Source organism: Lissotriton vulgaris, chromosome 7 (assembly GCF_964263255.1).
Source record: "Lissotriton vulgaris chromosome 7, aLisVul1.2, whole genome shotgun sequence".
Lineage (NCBI taxonomy): Eukaryota > Metazoa > Chordata > Amphibia > Caudata > Salamandridae > Lissotriton > Lissotriton vulgaris.
Genome location: NC_141695.1, coordinates 1,513,062,495 through 1,513,078,370, shown reverse-complemented (window position 1 = coordinate 1,513,078,370; position 15,876 = coordinate 1,513,062,495). Strand labels below are relative to the sequence as shown.

General features: G+C 47.4%; 1 protein-coding gene across 1 annotated transcript in view; it reads left to right on the top strand.

Annotated features, from left to right (window-relative positions):
• The window catches only part of LOC147705902 (uncharacterized), a 32,611-nt gene extending 31,400 nt beyond the window's left edge, over window positions 1-1,211 (top strand). Inside the window, exon 4 of the mRNA XM_086929574.1 lies at window positions 664-1,211. Coding sequence (XP_086785700.1) covers window positions 664-1,064 — 401 coding nt within the window. The 3' untranslated portion in view covers window positions 1,065-1,211. The remainder of the gene's footprint in view (window positions 1-663) is intronic.
• The last annotated feature ends 14,665 nt before the right edge of the window (window positions 1,212-15,876 follow it).

The following is a 15,876-nucleotide window of genomic DNA, read 5'->3' as shown; positions in this document are numbered from 1 at the left end:
TAGTAGTACTCAGTCATTCATGTGTGGATGTATCACTGGTCACTCAATAAAAAGCAAAGCACCTAAAGTCATCCCATATATAAGCAAAAACATCCCATGTGAAGTGATAGATAATCAGATTATTTATCTTCTTCAATTTTCCATTTCTAGTACTCATTTCCACTGTAGGGTGAAAGTTAAATTAATTAAGCAGTAGCCCTTGAGTTGTAACAGAGTATTCTCAGTGCCACCCGTAATAGAAAAGTAAGAGCTTCACCACCTGCATGTACTGGACGGGTACAGTAACGCAACGCAAGTCTAGGTCACTCCTCATGGCGTGCGTCTCTTTTTCTCGGGTGCAAGTTTACTGCGCTGGCATTATGCCGGCTTGCAGAAAATAACGTACCAATTTTCCGAAACAAGAGATAAGAAGAAGAATAAGACTGGTGTACTTTCATAGTCGACTCCAATGGAAGTCCACAGTGCTCGTAGAATTTGTTCCTTAAACTCCCACTAATGTTAGAGCAAGGATGAAGAAGTGTGAGGTTAGATAGATACTGGCCTCAATAGTTATGTAATGCGCTTGCAAGTTGCTAGTTGTACTGCAACACAAATTTCTGCTGAATGATTGAGTTAATCTTAAAGAGCATTGGTTACAGACTATGTCTTTCTTTCTTCATATAGATGCTCCTTCCAAACGAACAAGGAGGAAGGAGCTGGCTAGAGCGGCCCGGCAACGGAGGATCGAGGCCACTGTTGCGGAATATCGGCGGCTGGTGGCCCTGGAGGACGAGGAAAGTGTGCAGTCGACAACAACAACAACGTCGTCTGCATCGGCCTCCGTGGCCCCACGGGCTGCCACCCAGCACAGTGGTCCACCCAGACTGAGCCGGGCTGCCAAAGGCAAACGCCACCGCCGAGCAGCAAGGCCAACAGCTGCCTCTCACAGGCATTGCACCTGCAAGGCAGTGAAGGCACGCCTGCGCCGCACTACCCTGATGGTGTCCCGCCTTCAGCAGGAGCTCGCCTTGCTCCGCGAGGAGCATGATGCCCTGGCCCAAAAAGTTAACAGCATCCACCCATAGTGTCCCTTGCCCCTTTTTTAGAGACTTTTGGGGGGTGGGAATTGGGAGTTGGGTTTTTGGGGACTTTTGAAGGACAATCGTTGGGGTTAGGGAGGGTCTTGCGGGAGATTATTTTGTTAGGGATATAAATATACTTTTTCAAACTTTATCTGAGCATACCTGTTTTTTACTGCTTGCCTGGTGGGTGGGGGTTTAACGTTGACTGTTTTCCTGAAAGTTTAGTTCCATTTTCTTCCTTTAAGTGTAAATGCCCAAATGTTTTCAACACTAAGTGCCTCTCACAGACTAAGTGAAGTGAATCCAAGAGTCCTAGGACTTTAGTAGTACTACCTTCAGTCTCTCGTCTCTCGTACTAATACTCCATTATACCCCCAAACCACCAAACGCTTATCTTACCTGTAATTTGTGTTTGAAAGTAGGGCTAGACCCAGGGCTGGCTCCACGGGAAACACCGAATAAAGTTGGCAATCTTGGTCGGATAAAATGTCCTCATAGCGGTGGTACTATTGGTGTGACACAGTGGCAGTTGCATGCCTGTGAAAAAAAAGAAAATGAAATCTGGTTTGTCCTCCTGAGCAATTCAACGGTACAACTGAGAATATAGCAGGTGACAGAAGTACAGTAGAGCAGTGCCACATTGTAGCCTAACAAATGGTAAAGTATAACTACTAATTCGGTTGAAGTTCTTTCACATTAGCAATGGTTCTTTGTCAAGCAGAGTAAGAATATATCCTCGGATTTCTTCACCAGCCTGTTGCTATCACCTTATCCTCCCCAGCAAGTGTGTGGATTTATTGCTGTAATAATAATTTAGTCACACATCAATCAAAACCACACAGCCCGGGGGAAGAGGGTTAGGGTTTGAAAAATGGATGGGTACGGGGGTTTTTGGGAAAGGTTTTGGGAGACAAGAAAAAATAGCACAGCATAGACAAACAATTGTGAACATAAACAAATCTTTGGGTACAAACCTATCCATCAATCTTTGAAAGTGCATGCACTACTGCATGCATGTCAGTGAAAAGTAAGTAGTACATTCGACAACTTGGAAAGAAAGAATGCGACAGTACAGGGCCTGTGTGGAATTATTGATAACGATATTCAACATAAGGTCTCTGTAGCCAGATACCCGAGAGCCTTGCTGGTCACTATAAATCCATTCACAACAACACTCAATGGGGTTGGTCTGGAAGGTGTCAGGTTTACTCCCCGTGATCCAGTCGATGCAAATATGGTTCCACCTCCAAATGTCACCAACACCCAGAAGTGTAAACACAGGGTGTTCGAGCCATTAGGCGGGGGAGAAAAATAACAAACTAAAATAAAAAATGTGGGATGGGTAAAGGTAGGGTCAGCAGGGAAAGGATACCTGTAACAGAAGACAAGACAGGCATCAGTGAAGTGCTGTCCTAACATACAAGGCTACTCTCATATAGTCTCACTAAATAACCAAGGAAGTAGACAAGTACCTGAGCACCAAGAAAACATGACCTTGGATAGGAAATACTATAGCCCTTCTGCCACAATCTGTGAGGAAGGCCTAAGAAACACATAAACATATAGTTAACGAACACACTCCTGTCGCACCAAACACACTCGCGTTATACTAAGACATCAAACCCACTACTCACAACATACCACAAACATGGTAGAGGACTCAATGTACAAAGGGGGTTCCAAATAGTCAAAGCAAAGATGTATGGTCCAACAAAAAGGAAGAGGGAAACGGTAGTGTGTAGGAAGCAAGAACTACAACACTGCGCTCTCTAAGTAATGACCCAGTAGAGAATCTTTGGTGAAGGTCAAACAGAAAAACGTAGTTGCGACCACCACTGAATTCTGCCAACAACACACCCCACGGTGCACTACACAAAGAGAACTGGGGTAGCCTGTAGTTACCTCACTACATGCCCAGTTATGGAGGTCCTTTGAAATACACAGTTATACAACGGAGACGCGTAGTTGTCCTTACTACCGCGCTCCGTTTTAATAGTACAAAAACGATCCCCGATGTGAACGGTAACACGTGGTATAGACCGCCACTGTGCTCCGCCACACACAATTCAACCAAACAGGAATTCAGCAAAGGTAGAATTCTGTTAGAAAACAGTCACAGAACCTCCCTTAACAATCCGTTCAGGCAGTAATCAGCTGACCGCACGGGCGGCCGAAGAGTTTAGAGCGGCTTTACCTGAAGACGCGTGAAGTCCGTCTACCGCCAAGGACAGAACACGGAAGCGCTCCCCACTGAGCCTCAGGGGGGGGGGAAGGTGATAGTCCACAGGAGACACGATAGAAAAGCATGCAGAGCGTCCGCTCTCATGCCGGTGCAGAACAGAAACCAGAATAACGCGCAACAGGAAGCGCGTCTGTTCCCCAGATAAACTTCCTGCAAGTCTCCCGCCTACTCATGGGAAATGTAGTTTCATAGTACGGTAGGCGCTTAGGGGCTGCGTAACCTGACAGAAGGTATAGTAGATAGAAAAGGAGAAATTGCTTTTTTTCTAGGTGTCCCCTCACTCACCAGGGTTGCCCCTTGGTGACATGCTTCATCATTGGGGCCATCCCAGTCCTCTACGGCCTGGGGCGTGCTGCGACTTGCGAATTACGTAGGAGCACTTACAAATGACTATGTGTGGTGCAGATGTGATAGTGGAGTGGACTAAGTGATGTGTTAAGGGATCAATTTAGAAGCCGAGAGAGAGCCAAGAAATGCAGTCACAGTCAGAGAAAAAGGCAAGGGATACTGTATCTATGTGGTTGTAGTGGTCCTGTTGGAAGTGGTAAGTAAGTTGCCTGCAGAAAAAAAAATCCTCCTATTAGCGGCACTCCTCCATTGCAGCCGACGCTTCGTCCATCGATGTTGGTCACCAGAAGACACCCTGTAAAAAAAAGCACAGCATAGACAAACAATTGAACATAAACAATTCTTTGGGTACAAACCTATCCATCAATCTTTGAAAGTGCATGCACTACTGCATGCATGTCAGTGAAAAGTAAGTAGTACATTCGACAACTGTGGAAGAAAGAATGCAACAGTAAAGGGCCTATGTGTAAATTATTGATAACGATATTCAACATAAGGTCTCTGTAGCCAGATACCCGAGAGCCTTGCTGGTCACTATAAATCCATTCACAACAACACTCAGTGAGGTTGGTCTGGAAGGTATAGTAGATAGAAAAGGAGAAATTGCTTTTTTTCTAGGTGTCCCCTCACTCACCAGGGTTGCACCTTGGTGACATGCTTCATCATTGGGGCCATCCCAGTCCTCTACGGCCTGGGGCGTGCTGCGACTTGCGAATTACGTAGGAGCACTTACAAATGACTATGTGTGGTGCAGATGTGATAATGGAGTGGACTAAGTGATGTGTTAAGGGATCAATTTAGAAGCCGAGAGAGAGCCAAGAAATGCAGTCACAGTCAGAGAAAAAGGCAAGGGATACTGTATCTATGTGGTTGTAGTGGTCCTGTTGGAAGTGGTAAGTAAGTTGCCTGCAGAAAAAAAATCCTCCTATTAGCGGCACTCCTCCATTGCAGCCGACGCTTCGTCCATCGATGTTGGTCACCAGAAGACACCCTGTCCACTGCCTGCCTGATGCTGAATTGTGGCTCGCTACTGTGAAGCCTGACTCCATCCTTTTTTCCCCATTGCAGAGACTGAAACCCGGCCTGTAATTATTCAACGAAAAACAGGAAGTGATATAATATTACAACACCACTGATAAATAAATATAAGGTATGTAGGCTGTGGAGTGCAAAAAGTCACAATTTGATTTTCCTAGTAGACAGTACAATATTTTTGAAAGTGCGTACTCTGAGTCACCTTTTGAAGGATAAATAAGTATGGGCAAATTAATGTAGCGGATCTTGCCCCTCAAGCTAGGTGTACTGTAAACTGTGTTTTAGAACAAAATTAGATCTTCCTAGCAGTGCTCCCACCCAGACCCTTACTAAAGCCAGTCGCAAAAATGTAGAAGACCCCCAATCAAATCTCAAAAAACGAGGCCTAGCAGAAAACTGGTGACAAAACTTACTTTGAAAGTAAAAGTAGGCCGAAGTACCCCCTTCCTAATTACCCATTACCCACCGTGGATTGCATTCAAACCACTTGCAAGCAACCAAGCAAAAGTAGCCATAGCCAGCATCGCTCCAAGACTCGAAATCCCCCCCACTCAAACACATGCAATAGAAATACTGCTAACCCTAACGAACCCTAAGTTAAGAATAGTGGCAAAGGCTTTCTTTAACTATGCCAAATCCCCCCTTTCCCACCATGGATTTTCTTCAAATGACTTGCAACCAAAATTACACATTCTCACGAGTGCTCTAAGACCCCAGAACTCAGTTGGAAAAATCTAGAACACCCCGAAACACATGCAATCCTGCTGCTAGGGCTAACCCTAACGAACCCTAAGTTACAAAAAGTGCCAAAACTAAAGGCTTTTCCGCGCGGATTTTGTCCCAACCACTTCTACCCGGTATTAGACCTTCCCAGGAATGCCCCAAGACCCGGCAACCCACCCGCCAAGAAGCATAACACCCCCAAACAGGCCAAAAGCAAAATCTCATACTTGCAATATTTCTGGGCCTTCGGTCCAAACGCGCTGCGTAGCTAGGCCATAAGTCGGGGTTGGCACGACGGATTTCCTGAAAAGCAAATGCAATCAAGATTAGAGTGTCCCAGCAATGCTCCCAGACCACGAAACTCACCCACAAACAGACGGAACCCCCCCTAAGAGCACCTCAAAGGCAAGCAAGTCATCAAAAACACAAAAATAATTCCGCCTGGGATTTGGTCCAAAACACTTTTATCCGGTATTAGAGCTTCCCAGCAATGGCCCCAGAGCCGTCAACCCAGGAGAAAATGAGTAGAAGACCCCCAAACAGCCAAAGAGCAAAAGTACCAAAATGGGGACTTAGTCAATTTTTCACAAATTTCCCAAATCACTCCGCGCGCGCTCTGCAGCTAGGCCCTAAGTCCCCTCTGCCACCATGGATTTGCTTCAAACCTCTTGCAAAGTAAAGTATATATAGCCAGCAGTGCTCCCAGACCACGAAACTCACCCACAAACACCAGGAAGCCCCCCAAACAGGCCCCCGAAAACGCTACATAGAGCAAAATGTCAGAAATAGCCAAAAAAAAAATCGGCCTGGATTTTGTCCCAACCACTTCTACCCGGTATTAGACCTTCCCAGGAATGCCCCAAGACCCGTCAACCCACCCGCCAAGAAGCATAACACCCCCAAACAGGCCAAAAGCAAAATCTCATACTTGCAATATTTCTGGGCCTTCGGTCCAAACGCACTGCGTAGCTAGGCCATAAGTCGGGGTTGCCACGACGGATTTCCTGAAAAGCAAATGCAATCAAGATTAGAGTGTCCCAGCAGTGCTCCCAGACCACAAAACTCACCCACAAACACCAGGAAGCCCCCCAAACAGGCCCCCGAAAACGCTACATAGAGCAAAATGTCAGAAATAGCCAAAAAAAAAATCGGCCTGGATTTTGTCCCAACCACTTCTACCCGGTATTAGACCTTCCCAGGAATGCCCCAAGACCCGTCAACCCACCCGCCAAGAAGCATAACACCCCCAAACAGGCCAAAAGCAAAATCTCATACTTGCAATATTTCTGGGCCTTCGGTCCAAACGCACTGCGTAGCTAGGCCATAAGTCGGGGTTGCCACGACGGATTTCCTGAAAAGCAAATGCAATCAAGATTAGAGTGTCCCAGCAGTGCTCCCAGACCACGAAACTCACCCACAAACACCAGGAAGCCCCCCAAACAGGCCCCCGAAAACGCTACATAGAGCAAAATGTCAGAAATAGCCAAAAAATAAATCGGCCTGGATTTTGTCCCAACCACTTCTACCCGGTATTAGACCTTCCCAGGAATGCCCCAAGACCCGGCAACCCACCCGCCAAGAAGCATAACACCCCCAAACAGGCCAAAAGCAAAATCTCATACTTGCAATATTTCTGGGCCTTCGGTCCAAACGCACTGCGTAGCTAGGCCATAAGTCGGGGTTGCCACGACGGATTTCCTGAAAAGCAAATGCAATCAAGATTAGAGTGTCCCAGCAGTGCTCCCAGGCCACGAAACTCACCCACAAACACCAGGAAGCCCCCCAAACAGGACCCCCGAAAACGCTACATAGAGCAAAATGTCAGAAATAGCCAAAAAAAAAATCGGCCTGGATTTTGTCCCAACCACTTCTACCCGGTATTAGACCTTCCCAGGAATGCCCCAAGACCCGGCAACCCACCCGCCAAGAAGCATAACACCCCCAAACAGGCCAAAAGCAAAATCTCATACTTGCAATATTTCTGGGCCTTCGGTCCAAACGCGCTGCGTAGCTAGGCCATAAGTCGGGGTTGGCACGACGGATTTCCTGAAAAGCAAATGCAATCAAGATTAGAGTGTCCCAGCAATGCTCCCAGACCACGAAACTCACCCACAAACAGACGGAACCCCCCCTAAGAGCACCTCAAAGGCAAGCAAGTCATCAAAAACACAAAAAAAATTCCGCCTCGGATTTGGTCCAAACCACTTTTAGTGCTTCCCAGCAATGGCCCCAGACCCGTCAACTCACCTGCAAAGAGGTAGAACAACACCCCCACAAGTGCTGAGTCTTTCTTCATTGGGCGTAAACCAGCCCTCTGCTTTGATGGAAATAGGAGTCTGGAGGAGGAGGATAGAGGAGCATGTTCTTCTGAACTTGTGAACCTGAGGAATGCAGACTGCGGCACCTTCAAATCAATTAGCAAACAAGTGAAGACAGTTCTGCTGATGGGCTTGTTTTTGTGATTATCTGATTAAAGTTTGAATTATATTAACTGTGCACAACAAAGAAAGACAGACACACAGGAATAAAAGTGAATAAGGATGAAAAAGAAAGTTATTGATTCGTTGTCTCATTTTCAGGGCTCGAAGTCGGTATCACGGTCCAGGAATAAGAATAAGGCTTCGTCATCATACTCTGCGAATTCAGGCAGGGTGAGCTCAGTGTCACCTGACAGAGTAGAAATTCCCTCATCTATGTTGCTGGCCACCTCCTCTTCATCCGGCACGCTCTCTCGTACTCTGAAATCTGGTGGTATGAGGTGCTGATTCATCTTGATCATTGTTAACCTCTCCACATTTTTGGGCGAGAGGCGGCTCCGTTTGGGAGTTACAATCCCACCAGCCGCACTGAAAACCTGTTCAGAAGACACGCTTGCGAGTGGGCAAGACAAGTAGTTTAAAGCCAGGTTGGTGAGCTGTGGCCACAATTCTTTTTTCCCATGCCAATACGCCAATGGGTCAGAATTAACATAGACCTCTGTTGAGTCATTCAGATAGTCCTTCACCATCGACTCAAGGTCCTCATCCAAGGTTCCTCCACTTTGCTTAGCTCTTGCTGTGCCTCTGACCTTTTGAGAACCAAACCCACGCAGAGCTAGCCAATCCTCTTCAGCCTCCAATGTTTCTGTTGTCTTTCGTGCAGATGATCCGGTTGCCGGTGTCTTTAACGGCTGAGAGGTCACTTGTGCCACAGCCACAGGTGCAGAAGTGGATTGTTTTGACTGGGGATGGCCTGCTGATGTACTGCCATTTCCTTCAATTTCCAGCCGTTCTGTTTCAAACTTCTTGGCTGACAAGGCTAGCCAACGTTTGTACTTTGGAACATGTTCATCATCAAAAGGAAAGAATGCTTGGCCTGCCAGCGCCTTTTTGTAGCGTGGATCCAGAATAGTAGCACAAATGTAATGCTGTTCTGAGTGGATCTTTTTAAGACGTTCATCACCTTGTAGGAGCTCTAATAATTGCTCAGCCAGAAGCAAAGAGTCTTGGTTTTTGTCATCTTTTCCAAACACAGAACACACCTCCTTCAGTTGGTCCTCCAGCATGTACAACAATGGGATAGCTTTTCCCAAATTAGAGTCCTCCTTGCTGACTGCACGCGTGAAGAACTCAAAAGGACGAAGCATGCGTGTCAGGCTTTCAACTATGTTCCATTGTGGCCCACCCATCCTCAGCTCCTCTATACCCTCTTTCAAGAAATATTGATCGAGTTCCGTATACTGCTCATACAGACGCTCAAGCATGTAGAAGGTTGAGTTCCAACGTGTTACCACCTCCTGGATGAGTGCTTTCACTGGCATTTGACGTTGATATAGCAGGCTCCTCAGCTGCTTCCGGGCCTTAAAAGAATGCCTGAAATGCTTGCACATTTTTCGGCAGGTCTCCAATACACTGTACGCTGCACTGCCTTTATTACCCAAGAATTTTTGGACAACCAGGTTTATACAGTGCGCCAAACACGGCACTCTGAAATAGTAACCGTCCCTCATGGCCTTAACTATATTGGCGCCATTGTCCGTGGAAACATAACCAACCTTGTGTTTTAGTGGGGACAGCCAGTTAAGGACCTTTGTGTTAAAGACATCCAAAATGTTTTCTGCTGTGTGACGTTTCTCCAAACCAAACATGGCTAGTGTTGCATGTTTCCGAGCACCTTTAAAAACAATGTTAGTGTCAACACCTGAGTTTAGCTTTGCTTTAGCCCCTGAAAAAGAGACCCAGTGTGCAGTGATGCACATGTAATCAGCGCCTGCGCCACTGGTCCACATGTCTGTTGTCAGATGTATAGTGTGAACAGCACTCTTCTGCAAAGCTGCCCCAATCACCTTCAGAACATCTTCATGTAGTGCTGGAACCGCAACTCGGGCAAAATAGAACCGGCTAGGAACCTTCCATTTAGGGCAGAGCGCTGTCACTAATTCTAGAAAACCAACCCCTTCTACAAAAGAAAAAGGGAGAAGGTCCAGAGCTAGCATTTTAGCCAGCTTAGTGTTATACAGACGGGTCATTGGGTGGTTGCGTTCATATTGCGCTTCTGTAAACAACATCTTTTTAATGTTGCCCTGGACCAAGGATTTACGGGATGATGATGATCTCTTCGACCCAGTTACGCTCGCTGATGAACTTTTCCGCATTGATGTCTCACTCTCTCCCACACTCTTAGTGTGGCTCCCATGGGGTGTGCTGCTGACAGGGGAACTGGGTGTAAGTGAAGTGTTTGAATCGTCTTCTACCTCCTCGTCATCACCAGATGAAAAAACAACGTTTTCATTGCGTGCAATTCGGCTTCCTTGATCGTGTGTAGGTGCGCAAACCATTGGACATCGTGCGTTCTCCTAAGATGACCTCTCTGGCCTCCGGTACCATAGTTGGAACCCAACTTACCACGACTAACTCGAAGCTTACAAATGCTACAAATGGCTACGTTTTCATTTTTTGGGCAAACACTAAAGAAGTCCCAAACTGGAGACTTGAAATGTCTTCGGGGGCCGGAGGAGGCGGCGATACTGGTGGTGGTGGTCCTGCTGCTAATGCCAGATGAAGTGGAGGATGTGGATTGCCGAACTTCAGTACGTTTTGCACTTTCACCACCACGAATTGAGGTCGAGGACGAGGTGGGTACCTTCTTGCGAGGAAGAAATATGGAAGCGGTAGGTTTTGGTGTACTACTTAACTCCAAATCTAATGATTCCATTTCCATTGCCTCCTCGCCGACATCATCATCACGCTCAGCAGCTTCTCGGGATAGGGTCAAAATGTCTCTTTGCTGCATGCCCGGTGGGGCTGCAGTGACCTTTGTGATGACTGGCTCGTCGTCATCGTGAGAGGCTTCATCACCAGCAGTATCTGTCACTTCTTGTTGAGCCTCATCACACTCCATAGGTTTGAGTTTTTGGACGACCTTCCTTTTACGCTTAGGTACCGGTGTCAGATCATGGTGTGCCTCACTGTCAGACCGCAGTTGTGGTTCCCAAGACAGATCACTTGCATCAGAACGAGGTGGGCTTGAAGAAGATGTAGACACCCCCCTTGATCTTTTCCTTGCTAGGGATGTGGAAGACAATGAATGATCATCAGGAGGAGTGGCTTCCAATGATACCTCGGCTTCATTGTCGATTTCCAAATGTGCCCCTACTTCGGGAGGAACAACTATTGTGGGCACTTGTGAACCTCCATGCACCTTTGCTTGCGCATCTCCTTTTGCTGCCTCTCCTTCCACATGTACTTGGGCGTGTACTTGCACATGGTGTTGTTGTTGCGGCTGTGGTTGTTCAACACTTGTCAGATGAGTTACAACAACCTGTGTTGATTCAGGGACATTGCTGCTACTTTCTTGCGATGAGCCAACATCACTGGTCGATGGTGATTGGAGAAGTACACTGACTGCCTCTGAAGCACTCAAGGGCTTTGACTTAAGTTGGCGTGGTGGTGGAGGCACTGAACCCAATGGAGCAGGGGTGCTGCTCCCAGCTTGGTCCCCAGCAGATCCTGCTGCTGCAGGCGTACTTTTTTTTTTGCTCCCAAAAAACGTGGCGGGTGGCACACCAGCCTCCTTGGTAACTTGCTTCTTCTGCTCCTTACTAGCAACTTTCTTGCTAGAGGAGCTACGGAGAACTTTCTTTGGGGGCGGGGCCATCTTCTTCAGAGCAGGTCAGACAGCAGGCCGCAGTTGCACGAATTGTAGAGTTGTCTGAGGCCAGACGTGACGTCGCGTGACGTTATGCTGCACACACACACCGCTGCAGGACTTCTTCCTGGCACTGGTGGTTCTCTTGAGTCTTGTGCACCTAAAAAAAATGGAAGACAGAGGAACATCAGTTCAGTTATAGAGCACAAAAAAATCAAAAAACACTGCAAAATCAGCACAATCCCAATCCATCCATGCCCTCCATAATGTTTAAATTCAAGACAACCCACAGAAAGACTAGGCCCATGCAAGACTCACTACCCCTGGGCATAAATAAAGGTTGAAAAGTAGGCAAAATGGTTGGAGGCCTAACAACAAAGCCTGCATTCAAAATGGCCACTTGCCTGCCAGCACATGGCCAGTGCCTGTAGCTGCACTCAAAATGGCCACCAGCCACATGGCATGTCCCTCCCCATGAACACCCCCAAAAATCGAAAAACACTGCAAAATCAGCACAATCCCATTCCATCCATGGCCTCCATGATGTTTAAATTCAAGACAACCCACAGAAAGACTAGGCCCATGCAAGACTCACTACCCCTGGGCATAAATAAAGGTTGAAAAGTAGGCAAAATGGTTGGAGGCCTAACAACAAAGCCTGCATTCAAAATGGCCACTTGCCTGCCAGCACATGGCCAGTGCCTGTAGCTGCACTCAAAATGGCCACCAGCCACATGGCATGTCCCTCCCCATGAACACCCCCAAAAATCGAAAAACACTGCAAAATCAGCACAATCCCATTCCATCCATGGCCTCCATGATGTTTAAATTCAAGACAGCCCACAGAAAGACTAGGCCCATGCTAGACTCAAATACCCCTGGTGAAAAGGCCACAAGTACAGGCCCAAAAAACGAAAATCACTGAAAAATCTGCACAATCCCATTCCATCCATGGCCTCCATGATGTTTAAATTCAAGACAACCCACAGAAAGACTAGGCCCATGCAAGACTCACTACCCCTGGGCATAAATAAAGGTTGAAAAGTAGGCAAAATGGTTGGAGGCCTAACAACAAAGCCTGCATTCAAAATGGCCACTTGCCTGCCAGCACATGGCCAGTGCCTGTAGCTGCACTCAAAATGGCCACCAGCCACATGGCATGTCCCTCCCCATGAACACCCCCAAAAATCGAAAAACACTGCAAAATCAGCACAATCCCATTCCATCCATGGCCTCCATGATGTTTAAATTCAAGACAACCCACAGAAAGACTAGGCCCATGCAAGACTCACTACCCCTGGGCATAAATAAAGGTTGAAAAGTAGGCAAAATGGTTGGAGGCCTAACAACAAAGCCTGCATTCAAAATGGCCACTTGCCTGCCAGCACATGGCCAGTGCCTGTAGCTGCACTCAAAATGGCCACCAGCCACATGGCATGTCCCTCCCCATGAACACCCCCAAAAATCGAAAAACACTGCAAAATTAGCACAATCCCATTCCATCCATGGCCTCCATGATGTTTAAATTCAAGACAGCCCACAGAAAGACTAGGCCCATGCTAGACTCAAATACCCCTGGTGAAAAGGCCACAAGTACAGGCCCAAAAAACGAAAATCACTGAAAATTCTGCACAATCCCATTCCATCCATGGCCTCCATGATGTTTAAATTCAAGACAACCCACAGAAAGACTAGGCCCATGCAAGACTCACTACCCCTGGGCATAAATAAAGGTTGAAAAGTAGGCAAAATGGTTGGAGGCCTAACAACAAAGCCTGCATTCAAAATGGCCACTTGCCTGCCAGCACATGGCCAGTGCCTGTAGCTGCACTCAAAATGGCCACCAGCCACATGGCATGTCCCTCCCCATGAACACCCCCAAAAATCGAAAAACACTGCAAAATCAGCACAATCCCATTCCATCCATGCCCTCCATGATGTTTAAATTCAAGACACCCCACAGAAAGACTAGGCCCATGCACCACTCACTACCCCTGGTCAAGGCCCCAACAACAGGTCAAAAATCGAAAAACACAGAAAAATCAGCACAATCCCATTCCATCTATGCCCTCCATGATGTTTAAGTTCAAGACAGCCCACAGAAAGACTAGGCCCATGCACCACTCACTACCCCTGGTCAAGGCCCCAACAACAGGTCAAAAATCGAAAAACACAGAAAAATCAGCACAATCCCAATTCATCCATGGCCTCCATGATGTTTAAGTTCAAGACAACCCACAGAAAGACTCAGTCCACCCACCACTGAGTACCCCTGGGCAAAAGGCCCCAAAACAGCCCAAAAATCGAAAATTCCAAAATTTTAATTGCAGCAACTGTAATGCCCCAAACAAACTTACTTGTAAAATTTCTAATCCAACAGTGATCCAAAGAAAGTCAAAAAGGCCTCAAATCCAAATATCCAGCAGCATCCACAAAAAGTAATCCTTCCAGCTCCAGACCCAAATGAAAAGTGACCAGGAGATGGACAAAGCACTGGGAGGAGCCTGCTGAACAGGAACAGGAAGTTGAAGACTGTGGGGCACTTCCTTCCTCCCACCCCCCTGCCCCCCTCCCCAAAATGGACTCCTCGCTAAAAAAGTGCAGGCAAATGTCAAACTAAGGAGTTATTCACATAAAAATCATCATTTCTAGAAGGTTTATGCTGCTTGCTGGTGGATTTCTTGTGCAGAATTGCAAATTTATATTTTCGCTCGCCGCATCTCAAATCTCGCAATTGCGAAGTACCGCGAGACGTGATCTCGCCGTACTCGCGTTGACAAACTATCGCTGGCAAGCCGCGATGACGTAATCGCGCTCGCCAATTCCCGCGGGATCACACAGCAAGATCCAAAATGGCGCAGCACTCGCAAACTATCGAAAAAAACAACTCGGCAAACGATGATAAACGCCGCGCGCCGCAAAAATTGTATCACCAACGCCGCGCGCCGCCAAAAAAATCCGCTGCGTGCGAATTTGCGGATTTTGCGGGAAATTCGCAAATCTCGCGGATTGCGAATTTCCCAAAAATCCGCAAAATCCGCGAGCGTAACGGATTTTCCGCCCACACCTATGTGGGATGAGGGCGGTGCGTCATGTAACTTTACGAGCAGTGCCCACGAACCACTGTGCAAGCAGCAGCGTCTATTTCAGCTTGGAGCGGCAGCGTCGGGGATACCAAGGCGTTGTTGTGAAGCGAGGCGGTGCGGAGAGCAGTGGCTCGGTGGCATCAACAGGTGTTGTCGGTGAGACCAGGGTCGTGGTGCGGCGGTGCCCTCTGCAGTGCCAAGGCGTCATTGTGAAGCGAAGCGGAGTGCGGTGCCCACAGGTTGTGGTGCGAGCAGCAGCTCGGTGGCGGCGTCAGCAGGCGTCGTCGGTGAGACCAGGGTCACGGTGCTGCGTTACGGCAGTGCCCTATGTGGAGCCTTCAGGACACAGAGTCAGCAGCAGCGTCGTAGACGTCGAGTTGCTTTTCTTCTATTGCAGTACAAAACACACAGTCCACAGTGATGAGGGCAGAAGAGCTTGAAGTCTTTGCTTTCCTGAAACTTCTTGAACAAGGAGGCATGCTCTACCTCATGCCCTTGGAGAAACTCACAAAAGTAGATTGCAGAAAGTTCAGTCCAGTCCTTTTACTCCCCAAGACAGAAGCAGCCACTGCAGGCCAACACAGCAAAGTGGTAGTCCCTCCTCACAGCGTCTCCAGCTCTTCTTCTTGGCAATCTTCTAGATCCAAAAGAGTTCTAAAGTTCAGGGGTCTGGGCCCCCATATTTATAACCCAAAATCCTTTGATCTCTTAGGCCGAGAGTGTCTGTGCCCAGACAGAACCAGTTCTACCTTCTCTGGTGTGATTTCCTTGCAGGAGGTGGAGACGGCATTGTCAGGGCAGACCAGGCCCTTTGAGGTGCAAGGAAATCTCCTCCCCTACCCCATTTCAGTCCAAGTCTATTCAGCCCTTTCCTGACCCTACCTAGACTATCTGGAGCTACACCTGCTCCCTAGCCTTCTGTCATCCAAAACCCAGACAGATCATCCACATTCCAGTAGAGGCACATGGGATGACTGAGCAAGAAAATACCTACTTTCGAAAAGTGGTATTTTCAAACACAGAATGTAAAAATCACCTTCACTTAAAGATGCATCTTTAGATTCTGAGTTCAGGCATACTAAACTTTATTCTCCCACCTAGTTCCCAGGGCCAGTTATGTTTATAAGATGTTATTTATTTATTTTGAAAGTTTTATATAGCGCAAACAAGATCTTTGCAGATATCAGAGCGCTTTACAGAGAAGGGGTATAAACAAACTTCCCATTCTGTCCTATGGGGAATAGGTAGCCTTGCA